Raw genomic sequence first — 23,552 nt, 5'->3', positions numbered from 1 at the left:
TACAATTAATTAAAGTAATTTTAATAGGTATTACATAGTCTGTAAATATGTCCATGTATATTTGAATTACTAAACTTCCATGAGACTGACATATTAAATATACACAGATGTATACAGTGTCGAAAAAAATAATGGGCCCTGGGGGAAAGTGCCTTAAAACCTTAAGTTAACTCGTTTTAATTAAAGAAAACATTATTTTATTTTTAAAAAGCAACAAAACTGCATTCAAAGTTTTTATTTATTACGTTGTCTATTTTTTCAATTTAAGGGGCTTCTTTCACGTAAGTAGATAAAAAAAATTAAAAAAAATTAAGGGGCTTATCAATTTGCACTTATTAATGATAATTGGATTTATAAAGTTGCTTCAAAGTACGTGCTAACGAAAACTTCTAAATACAAACATGGGATTTGGGAGAGCTCAGCTGACCCTTAGGTACTTTAGTAGGTACTTTATTTATCAAAATTGTTGTACATTTTTGCTTTAATGTTAATTAATTTATTTTTAATTTGTTTGGCGTGGATGGAAGGAATAGGTGGACCCTGATTAATATTAGAAAATTAATTTACGTATTCATAGAAAGATCGTATATTACTTATAATATACTGAATGTGCAATGTTTAGGTTCTTTTTCTTAGGGATTCCGTACATAAATACACGTCATGTCTGGGTATCCAGAACCACTTTATTTTTATGACTCTTTAAATGATCCACATTATCATATGGTAGTATTTGATTAAACAATAATTAGTTAAATTTTCAAGTAATTTTTTTATTAATCTTATACTAAGTAAATCATGGCCACCTTACGGCTTTTGACATACGCTGTATGGAAAGCGACTAGCCGTCACATTGAGTAGGGTGACCAAATTGTATACAAAAATGTTTTTATTTCTTGTCATCTGAAAAATAGTCATCATTATTGGTGATAAATAATTATTAACAACATCATTAGGCTCATCTTTGAATTCTGAATGATGGTACACGACCCCGAAATCAGCCTGTATAATTAGATTCCATTCTAATGGATATCTGAAAATTTTGACAAAAGGCTTTTATAATACATTTTTGGGTCGTATGAGTCTAAAATAATGCCTTTTGGACTATCTTTTCTGTATAATGGAGGCAGGACATAGTTATATATTATATTACGTATTAATATTTATATTTTCAGGATAATTTTTTGGTCTTCCAAAGATTTTTACTTATAATAATCCACTGTTACGGTATGTATATACATAGATACAAGTTATATATCTTACGATACACAGAATGGTCCAATAAACTCGATATATATTAAACTACATGATAAATTGTGTCACTTAAGAGTAAAATATTGCTGATACGTCATTTTAAGATAAACAGTAAATACGGGGAAAATACTGTATTTCTCACTTAATTTTCTTAACACACTTAACGATTATAGATTAAATTCTCTCGAAAATTTGGCACAATAACTATTTAAATCTACCAATAGCTATTTGGCGTTACTACCTTCCTACTCCTTTTCGGAAACGTATTAGCTTTATTCCTCTCTCTTACGAGTTAGAGAGAGATAAAACATGATGAAATATTGCAGCCATTAGTATGCGAGCGTGCGAGTTGATTGTTTTCGGGGTTGGCTGGATAGAGATGCAGCTATTTGTTAAAATGAGATGCAGAATAGTCGATAGTCGTTATCCCTTTTATTTGATTACACCGTTTGGTTACGAGACTGTAAATATCAAGACTGTTATTTGTGATTTTATCCTTGGATTTATTGTTGTTTTTTTTTCGGCCCAAGATCCCAAACCCAATCAACTGCTTTAGCGTAAGTAATAAACGAGCTAATAAGTTGAAACACTTTTTTCAACTCACAATTTGATCTTTTCAGCATTAAAGCCCTAAGTGTTTCAAGTTCTTTTACCGTCATCACGCTTGTTTGCTACTTGGTATTATTTATAGTCTGGCAAACACAACTTGTCAGTCATTTAGAACCAGCGCCGGTAGTACGGTCGCACTTTTATCGCTTTTCACCATGCCTGTCACGTTCTACCAAGTATGTAAGTGCGAAAGTGACTAGCATAGTGACAGGCGATAAAAATGGAACCACGCTGCGCCCGCAGGAAAATTATACTCATCCTTTTCTTTTGTGTGCTAGTAGTAGCGTTAGACAAAGACAGTATGATGCTCTCTGTCTTTGTACCCCTTTTTTATCTGGATAAGCTTTCACTCGTTTATCACCCACTTTAAACATTGGCTGAAACGTCTCCGCGAACTTAAAAGTAAAATCGAATATAACACTTAAAACGAACACAATGCAAATTTACACTTAATCACACTTGTTATAAAGTCCAAATTCCATTAGACGAACACTGGTCCGTCGTTCTCTACTCACAGGACGTTTAGATTCTCACAGTTTTTGAATTTGGAATCCTCTTTACCGAATATCCAGGTGAGCATTTGTCGGGCTTTCATGCTAGCTCGTACTACGCCCCTAGATTTGTACCAATGGGCTGGTGACGACTCCCTTCCTCCTTCGGCTGAATACTGTTGTTTCTTCAGTCTGATCTGGCTGAGGATACCGACGAGAAGTTCGTCCACATTGTGATTGATTCCGACGGAGACCTCGACGAACTTCGCTTTGTATGTGCACGCTAGGCATTTGCCATCTGAAAAGAAGGATTTTGTAAGTGGTTAAAGATCTGTAGGGCTAAGATGATCGGTTTTTATCATCTGTCATGCCTGTCACCTTCTAACAAGTATATGTAAGTAAGTGCGAAAGTGACGCATGACATGACAAGTGATAAAAATGCGACGCGACCATGATATCGCCGCCGCGTCTAAAGGCAATTTGTCACAAGGTAAGCGCTTCAATTTTGGAATGCCTATAACCTATCTTGAGTTATAAATCATTGGTAATTACGGAACCCTACACTGAGCGTGGCCCGACATGCTCTTGGCCGGTTTTTTTCATTTATAACTTATAACGCGTTATCGATAGACACCATCTAAAACCCCGAGAACTTTCTAACAGCTCTTGCAATCGTACGTGACTTCTTTGAAAGCATAAAACTTTTACCCCTACTTCTAAAGTTTAGCTTGAATTCTCGATTCTGTAGGTACAGTGCGACATAAAATAGTAGAAGATAAATGAGGGCGCCACTTTCTACGTAACGGTCACATTTTTGATGTAAAACGCTTAAACATGGCAACAATTTCGAATGGAATTTTTTTCTACTATTTTATGTTGCTCTGTAACGTTTTTTTTCATTTTAACTGAAAAATAATGTTATTTCATTTCCAGGCGAAGTTATTCTTCGTACTGTTTGAATCAAACACAACTTATATTCGATTTTCGTGGTTAGTTCTTAAAGATAAAATAATGTTAACAACAACGTACGAGTATAAAAGAAAACCACAATTTAGTGAAATCGCAAAAAAATGGACCAGCCAAAATGTATGAAAAGCCAAATTTTTTTTTCGCGGTTTCGGCGTTGGTCCCATAGTAAAATTTACTCAGTATAATCCTAAAACTTCCCTAGCAACAGGAATGTAGTTCTTTTTTAGCCATCCTGTAGGTATATATAGCGGTCCCTATTCTATACAGTAGAAGCGCGGTTTTACTGTAGGTATACTGTACTATAAAATCGTAGTTTCGTAACTCAACACAAAATTACATAGGTAAGTTCATTTTATCCCTCTTCTATTTTTTTATTCCGCCCAGAATTGTATCAAAATCTGACAAAAAAAACTACAAAAAAACAAATAAAAATTTCTTATAGTCGGTTGCAAAATAGTAATCCCTCCCTTGTCGAAATAAAATACTTCATCATTAAACATCAGTATACTTCTCGTAACTACAATCCACAAACTAACTACGTAAGTAATTGAGACTAACCCAACCGAGCATAAAAATAGCGCGGCCAAGAACCAATTTGGCCACTCATCATCCGCCATAATGGAGGGAAATTGATTTCCCAGACGAATGGAACGTCAATACGAAGGTACGGTTCGGATTTAGACTGCACCAGCATTACTGCGGCAGTATTGCAGGGCGACATTAACGCCGATTGAATTACTGCCACAAATGTCAAAAATCTGGGCAGAAACGTCGATTTAGACATTTGATTTGCGATATAAATGCACTCGGCAGTATTTGTCGTGCTGCAGGGTACATATAAGGCTTCGTCACACAGGCGCGTTTTCCGGACAGGACGTGAGCGGGGCGCGCCGCTTTTACATATAAAACGCTCACGCCCCGCCCGGAAAACGCGTCTGTGTGAAGGAACCTATAAAGTATTGGATACCATACATTTCATGACTCTTCTCTTTCCGCACAGACTCTATTAATTTTAAATTTAGACGTTTACTGCACTAATGCGGTTGACAGCAGCAGTATTGCATTGCGACATAACTGCCGACTGCATTAATGCTGCAAATAAAGTAATAAAAAAACTAAATCGATGTTGCTGCCCGGAATTTTGATATTTGCGGCAGCAAACAGTCGGCCTTAATGTCGCCCTGCAATACTGCCGCAGTAACGCTGGTGCAGTTTGAATCAGAATGTCACCTCACGTAAATGTCGCCAATCTGGCAAATTAAAATCATAACGTTATGAGGTTTCGTTTGGATCGGCATCGCTGGTTGGAAGTCTGATTGGATGTCTTGTTTTTCTTGTTTTCGTTATTTTTGTTTCTGTTTTGTAGTCTCCTGCAATTTTCTCTCGATGTTACCATAATTATTGCATTGTCACCAAACTTACACGAATATGAAGATTCAGCTCAATGAAACAATGAAAAGTGGGTCTAATTTAGCTTGCAATATTTTACCCGAACATACATACCTACATACAAACATTGCAAGTTAAATAAAAACAAAAAATATTGACATTTACACGCCTTAACTAAAATAAATCTAATATCTTAAGAGCCCATCAACTTGCACACTAGCGCCACTGCTAAATAATCGTGATTATTTAAATTTAACGAAATATATTTAAAAAAGAGGGCCGCTACGGACTGTATCTTGTATTAAAGTACCTTTTGAATACATCAAACTAGTTTCTATGTTGCTGGATTCGTCAATCCATGCGTCCAAAGTTAAAACGGCCGTTTTTGTTTTGAGTTTATAGATTGACTAATCCAGCAACATAGAAACTAGTTTGATGTATTCAAAAGGTACTTTAATACAAGATACAGTACGTAGCAGCCCCCTTTTTTAATATCTTTCGTTAAATTGAAATAATCACGATTATTTAGCAGTGGCGCTAGTGTGCACGTTGATGGGCTCTTAAATAGGCCAAAATTAGATACGATCCGGCACAGATAAGATACCATAAACAAACCGACGGATATTAAAACTCATGGGTTGCTTTATGCCCTGATTGTATAATCTATTATTTTATATTTCAGTTATTTTCGTATATACACTGACATTCTACTAAAATGTATAATTTGTAAACGTAAAATTGGACTTGAATAACCGCAGTTGTATTATTCATAAAAGTATCAAGAATTAAAAAATAATGTGTCTCGAATGCTTTGTTAGTGCATATGACATGACAGCTATTACCAGGAAAACTGTTACGATAAAAATCATTAAAGCAATCGGTAACCAATTTTATACTTATAAAAATAAAATGGAAAAATAGTAGAAAAGTACGTGAGAAACGCAGTGTTGTATGGAAGTTGTTGGTATTGAATGTTACTAGTCTGTACTACTAATAATTATATTAAAACACATTAGTCCGAGGCAGCCATCTTGGCGTTATAACCGTCGATCACTCGGACTGACGCGTATAGGGTGTGAGAGGGGATCCTGATGTGCTTGTAGTGTATACGTAATTACATAATTATACAATACATAGCACATATCCGTAACATAGTAACAAATATTCGTGATACATAAATAATTGCCTTTATTTTAACCCAAAACCCCCGTAGTAACCAAAATAAACTACCCAACTTGACAGCTGAATGGACTTTTAGGAAATTGAAAACTATTTGTGAGTCATTTGTCAAGATACGTACCGGAACGTACCTACCGGAACTCGATATTGCCTACCATGCCCAATATTGCCTGGTTAAAACCTTAAAACAACAGTGTACCTATAAATTTACTTCACATTAAAGCTAAATAATCTCTTTTTGGTTATTTCCAACGTGTAAAACGTGGTTGGTAATACACTGATAGACATAAGTCTACGTTTTACAAAATTACTATGTATTTGTAAAACTATACAAGTCTTAGTTAACTTAGGTGCCATATCGCGGAAATATAGGTACCCTAGTTATTTTATAATTTTTTAGTGTAGCTACATTTCTTTTTAACTTATCAGTCTTATTTTTAGTTTTTCAGTTGTATGAAGCTTTAACTTTTATATTTTAAGTTATGTCCATGTATCTTCCCATTTTTATATGGCCTTGAGGTTTCTTTTATATCACAATAAATCCAACTAAACTTTTTTAACCTTTTATTGTGTACTCGGAATCTCGGACGTAAAAGCAATAAAGATATAAAGTTTCTTGTCGCCTGATTTCAATCTACGAAATAATTGCAGCCGTAAACACAGACTTCTAACACGAAACATTATTTAGATTCGTATTCGGGCTTGTAATTATATTTCGTGTAATGGATCGCGTGTATGTGTTATTTATGTGTTGAGCTAAAGCATTATAATTACCTATGTGTTGTAATGTGGTATAACTACCTATAGATGCAAGATATACAGAGTATTTGGTTTATCCTTTGCATACACATTTTCAATTATGTATTGGTAAAGTACGTTGCCTGCTTATGCTTTTTAATAATACTAATATCAACATTTTGACTTGCTTGTGTCCTGACGATGGTAACGTTTTGTTTTCGTCTGTAAACTTAGGTATATATATGCCTGCATACTATTGAATTGTCCCATATAATATAATTATGTATTTCGAAAGCTGATTGAATGTGTTTTCTGAAAAGTTTTACTTGACATATGGCGATGTTATAATTCGACGGAGGATTTTTCAAGCCTTTATAAGGCAGAGGGAAAATATTTCCCACATGATTTAACTCTGTTTCTAAGTGATAGTGACACCCTACTGTTTCTAACTGTTTGTTGTTACTGTTTCTAACTGTTTGTTGTTGCTGTTTTAACTGGTTGTTGTTTGTTGTTGTTTTTGTGTTGTAACTGTTGTGTTTGTGTGTTGTTGTTGTGTGTGTGTTTGTTCTGTGTAACTGTTTCTTCTCACCTTGTGTTGAGACAGCCCGACTCCGTGCCAGGTCTATCTTGTTCCCAACCAGCACAGCTGGCCTCGACCTCAGCATATCGCAGTCCAGTAGCCTGGCCAGCTCCTGCTCAGCCTTCTGGAAGGACGCCTTGTCGACCACGCTGTATATGAGCACGAACGCGTCTGCAGGCTCTGAGCGGTCGATTTCCTCCTAAAACAAAATAAAAGCAGCATTTTAGATTGAGTACTTGTTTATCGAGGTAGGTTGAGCTATCAGGTGAAATTTTAGAGTTCCGTACCCCAATGGTAAAATCGGGACTCTATTACTAAGACTTTACTGTCCGTCTGTCTTTCCCTCTATCTCCCCGTCTGTCTGTCTCTCATCAGGCTGTATCTCATGAATCGTGATAACTAGACGGTTGAAATGTTCACTGATAAAGTTGTACAACTATGCTTTATATGACATCCGCTTAGTACTATGACGTGTTTGTCATTCCCTTCGATGTCATTATAAGCAGTAGAACTGTATTTCTATTGCCGCTAAAACAACAATACTAAAAACTACGGAGCCCTCGGTGGGCGGTTCCGACTGGCACTTGTCCGGTTTTTTACATTAACGCAGAGACAGAGACAGAATATCGCCTGTTTCTCGCTTCTGCGTTCACAATCTGAAAAGTAGCCATTATTATTGTTTCAAAATTATCTACTGCTGATGACTAAAGCTCAGTGACTCGAATTCCAGAGAGAAAATAAAAAGTAAAATATAAAATCGCGTTCTAAAGAATACTTTAAACGCCGTTCCAGTTCATTGACTGTTCTTTATCAATAAATTGAATAAAAAAGAGCACTTTGTACGGAAGAAACAGACTGGAAAAGACACTGGCATTATGAAGCGTTTAAGAACAGATAATTTACCAATCCGTAGTTGCGCTCTCTCAAAAGGGTTTCCACGGAAGACTAGCGTTGAGATCCTTAGGTGGGTTATTCTCCAGATTTGTGCCTGCGTTTAAACTCCGTCAAATCATACTAAATGTATGAAAAGTTTGATGGAGTTGAGGCTGACCCGGATCCCTTGTTTGACATAATGATTGAAAGTCATAATGTAATGATTGTCAGATTATCATTAGTCATAAATCTGAAACCGTTAACTTTTCAGGAAATTCCTAAGGTTATCCTATAGATAGGTTAGGTTTTTTTTATGGGAATCCGGAAGAGTTACGCGTTTCTGAGAAAAACCAAATCATGACTAACGAAAATGCGGACAAACAATACATTATGACTTAAAACTTTATGGGAAACAATAGAGAACCGAGGCTGACCGCAGTCATATAAATTGAGAACTATCCAGGTGGTATTTTGACATTAAGCTGAGTGGGGACCTTTTCAGTGACTTGACTTCTGTATGTCTCATGTTTTACTTAAGTTTAGTTTAAACGTTTTTTGAATAAAGTTTCTTTTATTTTATTCAATCCAAGCCAATCGTCAAGGTCGTCTCAATAAATGATCAAAACTGTTAACATCAGAATCGGCCCCCAGAACCGAACAAGAAATTACACTTTTGATAGCTGACAGATCAAATCCAATACAGTTTCAGATCAAGAAATTATAATCAGAAACGGGTGCCTGTTTCCTTTAGTTAAAAATAATGTTTCACTTGGAAATATTTAAAGTAAAAGGGTCAAAATTATTTTCCTTGTCTTGTTTTTTGTCCCCAAAAATGTGACGGAGTGGAGTTTTTTGTATGGGGTGAAATTTAGTTACCTATAAATTTTTCTCAAGATAATTAATTATAATCAACAGCTAGAAAGACATGCAATAATTTGGTTGAATACTAAAATAGAAGCGTGATAGAGTGGTCAGAACCACGACATCGAAAATAATTTAGACCCAAAAAACCGGCCAAGTGCGAGTCGGACCCGCGTTCCAAGGGTTCCGTACATTAAGTCCGACTCACGCTTGACTGCACATTTCTAATAGGTTTTCCTGTCATCTATAGGTAAAGAACTATTGGGTGTATTTTTTTCAAAATTTTAGACCCAGTAGTTTAGTTAGACAGACGCACGAGTGATCCTATAAGGGTTCCGATTTTCTCTTGAGGTACGGAACCCTAAAAATAAAGGTTAAGCCGGTTCTAGCGTTTGCATGTATTTTAATATCAACAAAAACTCACTAAAAGGAAACGGACTTATTGTGGCGTGAAGAATGCGTACCTACTCTAAGACTACTCTATACCCTATTGAGACTTTATGGTACATTATGCTGACTCATTGAATCCATTAAAGAAACGAAAATTCATGTCATCCGGATATTTGACCTACTTAGACTATTGACTTGTAATATTCTACGGTGAAGCAAAGACAATAGAAAAAAAACACACTTCCTGTAATGTTTATGTTGCGATATTACGTTAGTTTATAACAAAGTATTGATTTCAACTCATGTACGATTCCCACCGACGGGCTGGAGTCGGGCCGCGCCGGAGCGCATTTTCAATGTGACTAGGTATAGGGTAAAAGTTGGATAGATGTCCCACTTTTTGAAATTACTGTATATATCTCTTAGAACAAAAAGCAAGATTCTTTATTTGTAAAACGGGCAGGTACTTTGGTTTATTATCTTCAAATTTATGAAAGGAATAAACATTATCTTTGATATTTCCAGAGCATTCGCGATTTTTGCGGACCTCTAAATTTTGGGACAACTATCCCATATAGGGGATAATTGCCTAATCCATGTAAAATACGTTTAGGATAGAGACAAGCAACTTAGTTGTAGTTGCAGAGTCTCTCGATAGATAAATAAAATAACATCACAGATTAAGTAATAGTATTATCATACAGAACGGACACGCACCGCCCCGCCCCCACTCGGATTACCTCGCCCCGCGACTGGCCGCGACATGAATGTGTGCGTAAGTCGCTCTACTGAGAGCATGTCAGGATTCCGTCAGATACTCAATGACGCGTGTACACACGTGCCGCGCACACATATAAACGCAAATCATTTTTGATGTATGGCGTGTCCGCCCTGTGATAACATATTGTGTTTCATTCACGAAGCTAGAGAAATTCCAATCAAGGCAGCTATATCCCCGTTTTACCCTAGGTAGGTACCTTATATTATGTATGACAGAAGCGATGAAGTCCGTCCAGAGCCGGTCGCGGCCGCGAGCAGCGGATCGGTTTGCGTCTGTACAAATGTCGAATGCGCGCCGACTCCGGTGGGACTACTTCGGTGGGAATCGTACATAAATCTCTAAACTCTAAAGTCCCCTCATTTATATCAAACAATTTGTAAGCAAATTATCCCGCGGGCCACACGGTTCGCGCTTCGCCGAATTACTGCGACAAAATCCGGTTGACACTTTAATTTTCTTCAAAGTTTTGTTACGCAACGGAGATTCCTTTGGCATTCCAAGAATTTCATTGGAGTTAATCTACTGAATCTACTGTAGGTACCTACTCTAGATATTATTAATATAAAAAGTTTGCATACATTCCAAAAAGTTGCTTTTTTTTTTTTTGAAAAAATCGGTTTGGCATTCGGCGAATCCCTGCATGTCTGGCCGCACTATAAGATAGTTAAAGCTGTATTAATTAAGTAAGAAATTTAAGTAATTACGAGTATGTTGTCCAACAACAGAAATAAAAACGCAAGAAGCGACGAAAAATCATGTAGATAGAGTCTGTGCGGAAAGAAAAGAGTCGTAGAATGTATTGGATCCCATTCATTTCACGACTTTTCTCTTTCCGCACAGACTCTAGCAGTTTTACCTGAGCCCGTACCATGAGTCACTGACAGTGTCAAAACTGACATATACGCTATCGAGAACGTAATTTACTTTCTATACATCTCGTTCGCACTAATATGCGAGTACGAGCGAGATGCATAGAAAGTAAATTAGAATTACGTCCTCGATGGCGTTTATGACAGTGCCAAACTGATGGTAGCCGTACTGATAGATGGTCTTTTCCCTAAACACGTAGTAACTCGTTAACATGTAGTAACTCGTTAAGGGCCATTGAAAAGTAATGATTGTAAATATGTCAGCGCACATTATGTACACCTTCATCAAACCAAGACATCAATCATTGATAAAGCAGGTCAGTCAACCTTTCAGCCCTTTATCAATGAGAGTAATGCCTTCTTACACAACCCCTCTTCGCACGGTCGGCTACGCTTTACGTTTGGTTGAATCGAACGCCACAAAGAGATTGTTATCGAGGCAATGGGCCCGATTCTGATTTTGAACTAGATATCTATTAGACATCACCAAGATACGACATCGATGTTTTTAAGATATAGGCTGTCAAATTTGACATTTCCGCGATTCTAGAGATACCCTTGAACGATTTCCACAATGTCTAAAACGTCTCGTTATGTATTTTTAGATCTCAAAACGGTTTTGAAACGATCTTAAGACGATAATTTAACGTAAAAGTGACATTGGTTGCCTAAATTGAGCTGCAAAAGATATCTAAACTACCAGGTATCTAGTACATATCGTATCGTTCTCTTTTCTAGAACGGATCTTGTTTTCCGAATACCGCGGTAAGTTGCCATATTTCAACTCAAGTTGTTTGTTGGAACTATTTTAACAAGTATGGGAGTATTTGGGTCAAACACAAAACTGTGTTTGCGTATTTCCTGTAGACATAGGTACCCTAAAGTTAAGGGCTATAAAGGTTAATTTTCTTATTTATCCCTTATCCACATGAAAAGGTACTCCTTTTATAGGTTGTAATTTTTAATGATGTAGGAGGCAAACGAGGAGGTGAATCGCTCGATGGTTGGCAATTACCGTTGCCCATGGACACCTGCAACACCTGAGGGGTCGCAAGTGCGTTGTCGGTATTTAAAAAGGCAGGACGCTCTTTTCTCGAAGGTTCTGAGGGCCTACCGCGAACCACATTCGAGGTGTTGCCTCCCTGTCACACATACTTACGAATTTACAAGTGCGACAGAGAGGTAACACGTCGAACGTGGTTCGCGGTAGGCCCTCAGCTGCGCGCGCAGGAAGTTTTTGGACATCAGCATACATTATGGGGTCTAATCCATACTTAATATTATAAATGCGAAAGTGTGTCAGTCGGTCTGTCTGTCTGTTACCTCTTCACGCTTAAACCACTGAACCGATTTAGTTGAAATTTGGTATGGAGATAGTTTGAATCCCGGGGAAGGACATAGGGTAGTTTTTATCCCAGAAATCACACCTTTTAAGGGGGTGAAAACGGGGGTGGAAGTTTGTATGGGGAAGCGATAAAAAGCAGATTGGGTAAAAATAAGCTACCCAAATTAATAACTCCACGCAGACGAAGTTAGTACCTTTACACATTTATGTTAAAAGAATTGGCAAGGTTTACCTTAGAAGTAGTACAGTTGACGAAATATAATTCTGATTCCTCCCCGTTCAGCATGATGGATACTTTCTGTTCTGCATCAGGATCTGAAACAAACATAGTTTCCGTTAATCAGAGTATCTAAACCTATGCATAAAGGTTGTCTGGAAGAGATCGCTCTTTAGCAATAAAACCGCCTGTTGTTACCTCTGTCTTCATGTATATGTGTGTCTATCTGTAATGTTTTATTGAGGTTGTGCAATAAAGAGGATTTGTTTTGTATCTAAATGGATTTTTGATCGACTTTCGAATAATTTCTCTGTTTTTAGCTCATTCATGTTGTTTAAAGTGTATTATTGACAGTTATTATGCAGTTAACTAATATGGAATTGTGCAGATGATTAGGAATTAATCTGGAAACTCTTTTTGCCATTCTAGAGTCAAAATAAGGTTTAAATTTCAACTATTGAGAAGAATTGACACGAGTGTGAAAATACATGTATGTATATCTAATACCTTTAAAGGAGCAATTCTTGTATATTTATTAATATAAGTATATATTTCGGGGATCTCGGAAACGGCTATAACGATCTCGATGAAATTTAATATATGGAGGTTTTCGGGGGCAAACAATCGATCTAGCTAGGTTTTATCTCTGGGAAAACGCGCATTTTTGAGTTTTTATATGTTTCCGAGCAAAGCTCGGTTTTCCAGATATTGTATATAATCATTATACATAAATCAGATTACTCGCGTGATTACAACAAATTACCTATATAACACTTATCACTGCCAGTTTGTATAATAAAGCTCAAACCGTTGCAATCAGAATTTGAGCCTTCTACTTTATACAATAAAGTCGTTTTTACCCTCCTATTTGGCTACAGCTCTGCCTAAAATATTTCCATGTGTATTCCTCATTAACCTCACATTTGAAGTAGACACGACAGTTACGCATTCAGCCGCCAAATTAAGTTGTATGTAACCGAGTTAAAGAGAATTACCTACATTCATGTATATGTGTGGCCATTAAAAACGCCATTTATTGGAAGCGAAGCCAACGCCAAGAATCTAAATGAATTAAAGTAAAGTAACCCTGGGAGGCGACCTCGAATCAGTACTGTCAGAACTCAGATCTCTCACAGCACTACTGCAAAAGCCGGCGCGGCAGCAGAGGCGGCCGAACAATTAAAAAAGACCAAATATAGGGGTCTCGGCCCCGAATACGATTTCGTACCATTTGGTGTCGAGACCCTTGGCCCGTGGGGTCCGAACGCGTCTGCCCTTTTTAAGGACCTATCAAAAAGGATAGCTGACGCCACTGGTGACCGTAGATCTGGCAGCTTCCTCGCACAAAGAATAAGTATTGCGATACAGCGAGGAAATGCTGCCAGTATCTACGGCACCATTCCGCAGGGGGATATTTTGTAATTATTTATTTTAAGTTTAGTTTTATTTATTTTTAGATTTAGTCTTTAAGTTTTGTAGGTTAGTTATTTCTATACAACTATAAAATCAAAATTTGAAACAATTGGTCTAGAATTAAACTATAACAAGTGTGAACTTTTTATTAACAATACCTCTTTACATTTTTCGGATATAAAACCAAAATTTGATCTGCTTACACCAAACATTAAATTAACAGACAAAGACTCTCTTTGCCTCCTAGGGTCTCCTATCTTTGAAGAATCCTATTCAAAATTCGCATACGATACTACCTCTAAATTTCAAACTTATGAAAGTCGTCTTCTCGAAATTGGTCCGCATTTCGCATTAACTATTATCAAATTCTGCCTTTTTGTACCAAAATTAATGTATGTACTTCGCTGCTGCCCTTTTACAAAATTCCTAAATTTATTAACTCCTCTGGACGACTTGATAAAAACTAATTTGGAATCAATTTTGAACCTGCAGTTTAGCGAAGAGTCATGGACCCAGGCATCCCTTCCCATTCGCCACGGTGGGTTAGGGATCCGCAAAATTTCAAGTGTGTCTACACCGGCGTTTTTATCTTCCGTTCATAGTTCAGCAACTCTCTTAGGTAAAATCCTGAGGGCCTGTCCTCCAAACTATGAGATTACTGGCTTAACGGAGTCTAAAAACGCCTGGTTCATCGCCTGCCCGGGTAAGGATTTTCCCGAAAATCTAAATTCGCAAAGGGCCTGGGACGACATACAATGCAAAATTACTTATGACTGTCTTTTAAGCCGCAGTACAGGTTCTGCACGCGCCAGACTGCTAGCAGCCGGTTCCAGGGAGTCCGGCGCCTGGCTGCACGCCTTCCCGTCGGTGCATACCGGCACTTTCCTGGAGCCGCACACTCTGCGCGTTGCGGCCTGCCTGCGACTCGGCGTCCGGGTCTGTGCTCCACATAGGTGCCCCTGCGGCACTGACGTCGACGCCTTCGGACACCACGGGCTCTCCTGCCAAAGGAGCGCCGGCCGCTTCTCTAGACACGCCGCGCTTAACTATATTCTCCGCCGGTCTCTTACCAGCGTCAACGTACCGGCTCTTCTCGAGCCTCCTGGCCCCTATTTCACCAAGCTGACAGGTACGACAATTGTCAAAAAAATGACAGACCTTTGTTTCACCATGCCGACATTTGTCAGTGACATATGTCGAGTGACAATTGTCAAGTGACAGGTGACAGATGACAATTTCGTAAATTGTTTTGTATAGAACTTCATATAAACATGACAGGTAGTTTAGTACAATTGTCCATCTTAAATTTAATGACAATTATTTTGTGAAACAAGGGTAATGTTTACTAGTCGACATATTTGTCAATTCTTCACAAGAGATCGTTAATTGCTTTCGATGTGCCGTGTTGTCATCACTAACATGATATTGATTGAGATCCCATCTGTGTCCCGACCCCTTTTAATGCAGCGTATACCTACATTATTTGTTCACAAGGCGTCAAAGCATTATTTTTTTGTTTGTTTTAAGTAATTTTTTCTGCAAATGCAAAGTCAGTGACGTCAAAGTAGGAATCTATTCGTACTTTATATATTCCCTTGTATAAGAATATCACCACTATTGCTTTCGCGGAGATTCATTTTCTAACTAACCAAAACCCTAACTTTACTGTTAGTGCCCAACTTCGCCCAAGTAAATTATTAAAAAACAATACCTACCTAAACATACCTAATTTCGCTACCGGTCCCCAACTTCGCATTATAATTTTTTTTAATTATGAAAACTATACTGTAGTGATGGGTAGGACATCAATTTAAAATGAGTTTGTATGAGTACCTCATTTTCTAAAATGAGGTGTTACAATGTCTTACTTCAAATGAGGTGAGGTACTAGCATATTTTCAGCGTCAACTATTTCCATTTTTTTAAGATGTATGAAAGCTTGCAGCACTTACGCTTGTTGTCTTTCGTGTTTAATTGTTAACGTATTTTCGGTGGTGACGCGAAGCGATATTGAAGTACGTCGCGTGTCGGTCTCACTCCCTCTTTGGGTATTTCTAATTCATTGTTTCATTTTGAAAGGATTTTTGAGGGGTTCATGTCACAGAGAGGCGGTGAGTGGTACAAACTCAACGCATTTCTTGGTGGACCTTTTGTCGTTGCAATAAGGTTTGTAGTTCGGCAGTTGACAGTGTGGATCATTACTCGTTTCTTCATTTGAGACATTTGAGTTTTGAGTGTCGGCGAGCAGGCGAGCACCTAGCGCCTCGCGCGATCCAGGGACTCTGTTGCGAGTTGTGAGCAGTGTATGAGTTTTGAAGGTCGCAAGACTCGCGAGTGAATTTGAACGGATAAGAGTTTTTTTGAAATTTGAAGTGTGTGAATGATTTGTGTGGGAAGAGGTGTTTGTGATGTGCGCGAGTAAATGAGTAAAATGAATAGAGGAGTGAAGTAAGACATTTTTGCGGTACGAAGTACTGCGACAAATTAACAAAATGAGTGGTACAAATGAGGTGCCTCACGAGTGAGCGACTCAACACTACTATACTGAGACTTATTCCAAATCCTAAATGTTGAATTACTAAACGCCTTCATAGGCAACAATTACAATTTATAATGGAATTATGATTTAATGCTAGTTAAGAAGAATTTAAAAGCGATTTAAAGCGATTTTTATTTGTACCCTAAAGGCGAATTTAGGGTACACAGTTTTGCCAACGTTTATTTTCAATGAACTGCAACAATGATAACGGGGTTTGCTAACAACGAAAACACTACAATTGTCACCCAAGCCTGACACAGCTCCGATCTCATGTCAAGAATTACCGACAAATTGACAAATATGTCGACTTATAAAAACTACTCTTGTTTCACCAAATCATTGTCAATTGGACAATTGTAACTAAATGCCTGTCATGTTTATAAGCACTTCTATACAAAAACAGTTTACGAAGTTGTCACTTGTCACCTGTCACTTGACAATTGTCACCCGACATATGTCACTGACAAATGTCGGCGTGGTGAAATTGGGGCCTGGTATTGTAAGAGACGATGGTAAGAGACCAGACGGAATGTCACTAATTCCGTGGAAGATGGGTCGGGTCCTGGTGTGGGACGCCACCTGTGTGGACACCCTAGCCCCGTCCCATCTCCACAGCACTACTGCAAAAGCCGGCGCGGCAGTAGAGGCGGCCGAACAATTAAAAAAGACCAAATATAGGGGTCTCGGCCCCGAATACGATTTCGTACCATTTGGTGTCGAGACCCTTGGCCCGTGGGGTCCGAACGCGTCTGCCCTTTTTAAGGACCTATCAAAAAGGATAGCTGACGCCACTGGTGACCGTAGATCTGGCAGCTTCCTCGCACAAAGAATAAGTATTGCGATACAGCGAGGAAATGCTGCCAGTATCTACGGCACCATTCCGCAGAGGGATATTTTGTAATTATTTATTTTCAGTTTAGTTTTATTTATTTTTAGATTTAGTCTTTAAGTTTTGTAAGTTAGTTATTTAATTATATTTTTTATGTATATTAAGTTTGTATGCACTAATAAATTCAGTAAAGGGAGACCTACACAACATCGCGATAATGCAAGTTTTCTTCGGTAATTATGTAAGTTAAGACCCTCATAATACATAATATGTGATGTACCTACTTATTTTACATAATAAAAAAAAAATCATTTGAGCGAATTATAAAATGACATACCACGTTTCGCATTAAGGGGGCGTTCAAATGTAAGCGTAACGCAATTTACGAAGATAAAATTGAAGAATTGAGCGAGGGTGTATGAGGAATGTTATGAAAGTGAAGGAAGGGTATGTCAGGATCGTAGCAAGTGGAAATCCGTGGTCTCTGTCTACCCCTCCGGGAAATAGGCGTGATTATATGTATGTATGTATGTATGTTCCGAAACAAAAGCAGTTGATTTCGTGGCCACACAGTGGGCCCGATTCGGATTTTGTAATAGACATCTATTAGATATCTTTTAGACATCGCCAAGATACGATAACGATATGTTTAAGATCTAACCTGTCAAATTTGACATTTCTTCGATTCTGGAGATACTCTTGAACGATTTCCACAAGATATTACTTAGAGATCTAATTCACATCTAGGGTTTGCGCGACGGATCCGAAATGTATGGGAATATCCGCGGATCCGGATCCAGATCCGGATAATTTCATACATTTCGGATCCGGATTGTAAACCCTATTCACATCTAATAGATATCTAACACGATCTATCGTAAAAGTGACATTGGTTGCCCGAATTGCGCTGCAAAAGAGAACTAGTTGAAATCTAAACTATAACGTATCTAGATTGGATCTAGTACGTGTCGTCTCTTGTGAATATCTTGAAGTTCGAATACGGCAGTAGGTATGTAACGCCTTGTTCCGAAACAAAAGCAGTTGATTTCGTGGCCACACAGTATCACGCAGTTTAATCAGCATGTCGCGACATATCGTGCGACTGACTGATGCCCCCGGCCGCGATACACCCGCCCACGTGCATACGTCACAGTCCTATATGCATATATCACCGTCTTATATGTATATACATAGTCACGTCAGCGTGCATATGCTGACGTCGCCGGTCAGCCTGTCGCAGCTAACCGGGTCAACCCGCCTGTCAAGGCGAATGAAGCACGGGCTCCACTTAAGGAGAAGTCCTCCCGCACCGATGTGGATAAGGAGGGATTCACACTGGTGGAAAGGAAATGCAAAGCGCGCAGGGCGCCTCGTAAGACTCTGTGTGGCACTGCGGAGCCGGTTAATTCTGGCCTACGAGTTGCGACACCGAGTAAGGCGCTTTACGTGTCACGCCTACATTACTCCGCCGTGTCCGAAGAGGTGGTGGAGTACGTCCGTCGGAAGACTGGCTACACGCTGAGGGTGCACCAGCTACAGTCGCGTCACTATGTGCACTTCAGTTCATTTGTGGTGCGCGTGCCGCGGCCGCTGCAGGACACCATCGCAAGCGCGGACTTCTGGCCGAAGGGTGTGGTGTTTCGGCGGTTCCGGGGCAACCTGCCGAACCCTACGCCGAGTCAGACGACGCTACGGAGCCACGCTGTTACGTCGTCGCCGAAATCAAATATTTAGTTAATTTAATTTTTATGTATATTGTTTTTCCTTGTATCTTTTCTTTTATACTTGTAGTTTCACAGTGCCTTGATTTTATACTGTAATGCTGTGTTACTTATTTGATCAATAAATAAATAAATAAATATATATGACCGTCCTAATGTATACATACGTCACCGCGTAAGTAGAACGGTAGAGTCCAACAGCCATACCGCGGTATTCGGAATACAAGATCGGTTCTAGACTAGTGAACGATACGATATGTACTAGATACGTTGTAGTTTAGATTTCAACTAAGTAGTTCTCTTTTGCAGCTCAATTCGGGCAACAAATGTCACTTTTACGTTAAAATATCGTAATAATATCTTGTGGAAATCGTTCAAGAGTATCTCCAGAATCGCACAAATGTCAAATTTGACAGGCTAGATCTTAAAAATATCGTTGTCGTATCTTGGTGATGTCTAATAGACATCTAATAGATGTCTAGTTCAAAATCCGAATCGGGCCCATATTCGAACTAAGACACGTCAAATATTAGGTATTGAAACGATATGGATTGGATATGTCAGTGTCAAACAAAGTTTTTGTTAGCGCAATGACCCTAATATCTGCATATCCAATCCATATCGTTTCAATATCTAATATTTGACGTATCATAAAGTTCGAATATGGCTGCAAAACTTATTTTGGTATCATCATATCAGTGACGCTAATACCACCAGTTTGGCACTGACATAAACGCTATCGAGAACGCAACTTACGTTTTATGCATATCGCTCGTACTCGCATATTAGTGCGAGATTTTTAGAAAGTACTATAATATATCAGTTTTGACACTATCCGTGACACATGGTACGGGTACAGGCGCTGTTGTAAAGTGATGTCAAAATTAAATCGGACTGAAGGCCCGATTCTAACTTTAATATTCGTGACGTTTTTGTTTGATGAAACGTCACTGTTGACACTCACATATCTAATCTGTATCGTATCTAGACGTAATATTTGACGTATCTTAAAGTTCGAGACGGGCAGTGAGAATGCCTGAAGGGGTCCCTTTGTTTCCCCTAAAGTTTTAGTCATAATGTATTGTTTGTCATAGTATATATCATTAGTCATAAAACTGAAACCGTTAACTTTTCAGGATGTTCGTCAGGTTATCGTATAGACGGGTTAGGTAACGTTAGGTTAGGTTTTTTTATGGCAATCCTGAAAAGTGACGCGTTTCTGAACCAAATAAATCATGAGTTATGACTAACGAAAATACGGGCAAACAATACATTATGACTTAATACTATTTGGGAAACAATAGAGACCCATGCCCGAATGCCTCTCCATCCATCGTATTATTTTCTGGAAGCGTTATTTTATTGACATTATCATAATCATGTTTTCCGGGTGAGTTCCATTCGTTCCGGGTTAATGATTCCGTCCGTAGAGATTAATGTGAGGTGCCGACATAGTTTTCATAGCATCATTCATTCATTCATTCATAGTGTAAGAATAACATTATATCATGAATAACGTTAAGGCTTGGCCATAATTAAAGGAATATTACCAGGCGTGTCTCACTCCGCGATTTCGTCGCTTTGCTACAGGTAGCTAAAAGTACATCCGTTCGGCCCCAATTTTGGGGAAAGCCATTAGCCGCGCGTGGCGCTGTCGCCACCTAGCGGCCATATCTGTGCTGATAGTAACAGACGAGTTTTGTTAGAGAGTGAGTCTTCTGTACTTAGTACTATTATTTATTCTGTGATATTACGCGTAAAGTAGTACAGTAATTAGTACCGAGTAAATGATGATGATGATGATGATGACGTTAGACCGGGCCGTGTCCGGGCCGGAGCTTCCGGCGCTTACTTTTCTATGACAGATGACAGGTGATCACGTGATTCTTTCCATGGAAAACGAAGCTCCGGAAGCTCCGACCCGGACACGGGACGGTCTAACGTGAGTCATCCTTAATATTTAAGAAAGCCTATTCGAACAAACTCAAATAGGCTAGATGACAAATTTTCATTTATGGTATCAATCAATCAGATTTGTTAGGGTCAAATGTCTATACAGGGTGGCCCATTTAGATCGGTCAGTATGGGAAAATCTGAAACTATAAGACATACGACGATCTCTTCTTAGGAACCATGTCATCGATTTTAGTAACAAGAAAAATTGCATTCATACATTTAAAAAAAAATGTGTACTCAGCTCGGGAATCGAACTCTGACGTTTTGAAAAAAAAATATCTAAAATTATTTCTATTTAGATATCGATTGTGTAGGTCTTATAAGCAGTAAATGTTACTATGAAACATGATGTCTGAAATGAATAAAATGCATTGTACTCATATCCTTTAATTTATTTTAGTATGTTTTTGAAATGGCCACCATTTTTAGGGTTCCGTAGCCAAATGGCAAAAAACGGAACCCTTATAGATTCGTCATGTCTGTCTGTCTGTCTGTCCGTCTGTCCGTCTGTCTGTCCGTCCGTATGTCACAGCCACTTTTCTCCGAAACTATAAGAACTATACTGTTGAAACTTGGTAAGTAGATGTATTCTGTGAACTGCATTAAGATTTTCAGACAAAAATAGAAAAAAAACAATAAATTTTTGGGGTTCCCCATACTTCGAACTGAAACTCAAAAATATTTTTTTTATCAAACCCATACGTGTGGGGTATCTATGGATAGGTCTTCAAAAATGATATTGAGGTTTCTAATATCATTTTTTTCTAAACTGAATAGTTTGCGCGAGAGACACTTCCAAAGTGGTAAAATGTGTGTCCCCCCCCCCTGTAACTTCTAAAATAACAGAATGATAAAACTAAAAAAAATATATGATGTACATTACCATGTAAACTTCCACCGAAAATTGGTTTGAACGAGATCTAGTAAGTAGTTTTTTTTAATACGTCATAAATCGCCTAAATACGGAACCCTTCATGGGCGAGTCCGACTCGCACTTGGCCGCTTTTTTTCAATACATTTTACAAAAAAAAAATTAAATGTATGAATGCAGTTTTTCTTGTTACTAAAATCGATGACATGGTTCCTAAGAAGAGATCGTCGTATGTCTTATAGTTCTGATTTTCCCATACTGACCGATCTAAATGGGCCACCCTGTATTGCATATACAAAAGTCAGAAATTAATAGTCAAAGTCCGACAGTCGTACTTCACTCGCGAAACGCCCTTACGTACTTAAATCGCTATATGAACGTGACGTCAAGGCTACTGAGATCGTATCTTGAAGTATGAACGAAACAAGAAAATGTCATTTTTGTCGGTGAAATATTGCGTTTATGCATATGGTTGTTGTACAATCCTTATTTGGATAAAATGTGAGGAATCGAATGGTATCCTTACTTAATTCGTTTTTGAAAGTTAAAAAAAAAACTAAAATTTTGAAACTTTCAGGTGCTGTATTTTTGTATTATTTCCATATGTTTTTTAATATCCACAATATTCTGATAAATTGCTCATTTGCTATTTATTTTACTAGATTTTGTTATAAAATTCAACACGTGTCTTAATCCCTATTACTTATACACTTTACGTGTACAATTTGTTAAGTGTCTTCCTCAAGAACCACTTTATTGTTAGGTGAAAACTGCATGAAAGTCCGTTCAGTAGTTTTTGAGTTTATCGCGAACATACAAACAGACAGACGCGGCGGGCGACTGTTTTTGTAAAGTGTAGTGGTGTCAATTTCATCATCACGTAAATGACGAAAGACCAATATGATAAATATTGGTGCAAGTACATGTTAATAATAAATAGATAGGTACAGTCAGCAGCAATAGTTGCTAAGCGGGCGAGGTATTCAAAATGATCTTGACGTGACTTTATTGTTAAGAGAATAAGAGCGCGTTAAGGTAATTTTGAACACCTCGCCCGCTTAGCAACTTCTGCTGCTAACTGTACTACGAATATAATTATTTTAAAGTTTGAATGCATCTTCTTGTTCAACTATTGACAATAGCCAAGTTTGAACGTCAAGTGTGCGGCGTAGCGTCATAGCAGAGTCGTAGAACTTTCGTAGCACCTGCTATGGTTCAAACTATTAGGCCAATTCGAAAATGCACCTGACATCAAATCATCTTTGACTACCATCTTCTATTTATCTCTTTCAGTTGCTTAAAGAATAGAATAGAATATAACATAATAATATAATTTATGCGTAAGCACAAACAAGCGAGACAATAAATATAAAAGAAAATACAAAATAAGATTGAAGTGCCACAAAACGGCCTCATCTCAGCATGTTGCTGGTTTCCCGATGAGACCATAGACTGTTAGCTTAGCTTAAGGTTAGCTGGAAGAATCAGAATCTCTGAAAATGATAAGTGTGCCTTTGTACACATTTATTGTATTCTCTCTTTGTTATGTAGGTACTAATTTTTTGCAATAAAGTGTTTTACTACTACTACATCAAACCAATAGTTGAATAATATTAAAGATAATAAGATAAGATAAAAGATAGTTTATTCATGTAGGCATAATAACAATGCGCTTATGAACG

The 23,552-nt window shown here is 38.1% G+C and overlaps 1 protein-coding gene across 1 annotated transcript in view; it reads right to left on the bottom strand.

The window, feature by feature from the left end:
- Positions 1–2,240: 2,240 nt before the first annotated feature.
- The window catches only part of LOC134652292 (GTP-binding protein RAD), a 203,337-nt gene continuing 182,025 nt past the window's right edge, over positions 2,241–23,552 (bottom strand). Inside the window, exons 4-6 of the mRNA XM_063507465.1 lie at positions 12,558–12,640; positions 7,216–7,405; positions 2,241–2,649 (exon numbers count right to left, since the gene is read on the bottom strand). Of these exons, the coding sequence (XP_063363535.1) occupies positions 2,372–2,649; positions 7,216–7,405; positions 12,558–12,640 (551 nt within the window). The 3' untranslated portion in view covers positions 2,241–2,371. The remainder of the gene's footprint in view (positions 2,650–7,215; positions 7,406–12,557; positions 12,641–23,552) is intronic.

Source organism: Cydia amplana, chromosome 11 (genome assembly GCF_948474715.1).
Source record: "Cydia amplana chromosome 11, ilCydAmpl1.1, whole genome shotgun sequence".
NCBI lineage: Eukaryota > Metazoa > Arthropoda > Insecta > Lepidoptera > Tortricidae > Cydia > Cydia amplana.
This window is presented reverse-complemented; position numbering and strand designations above follow the sequence as displayed.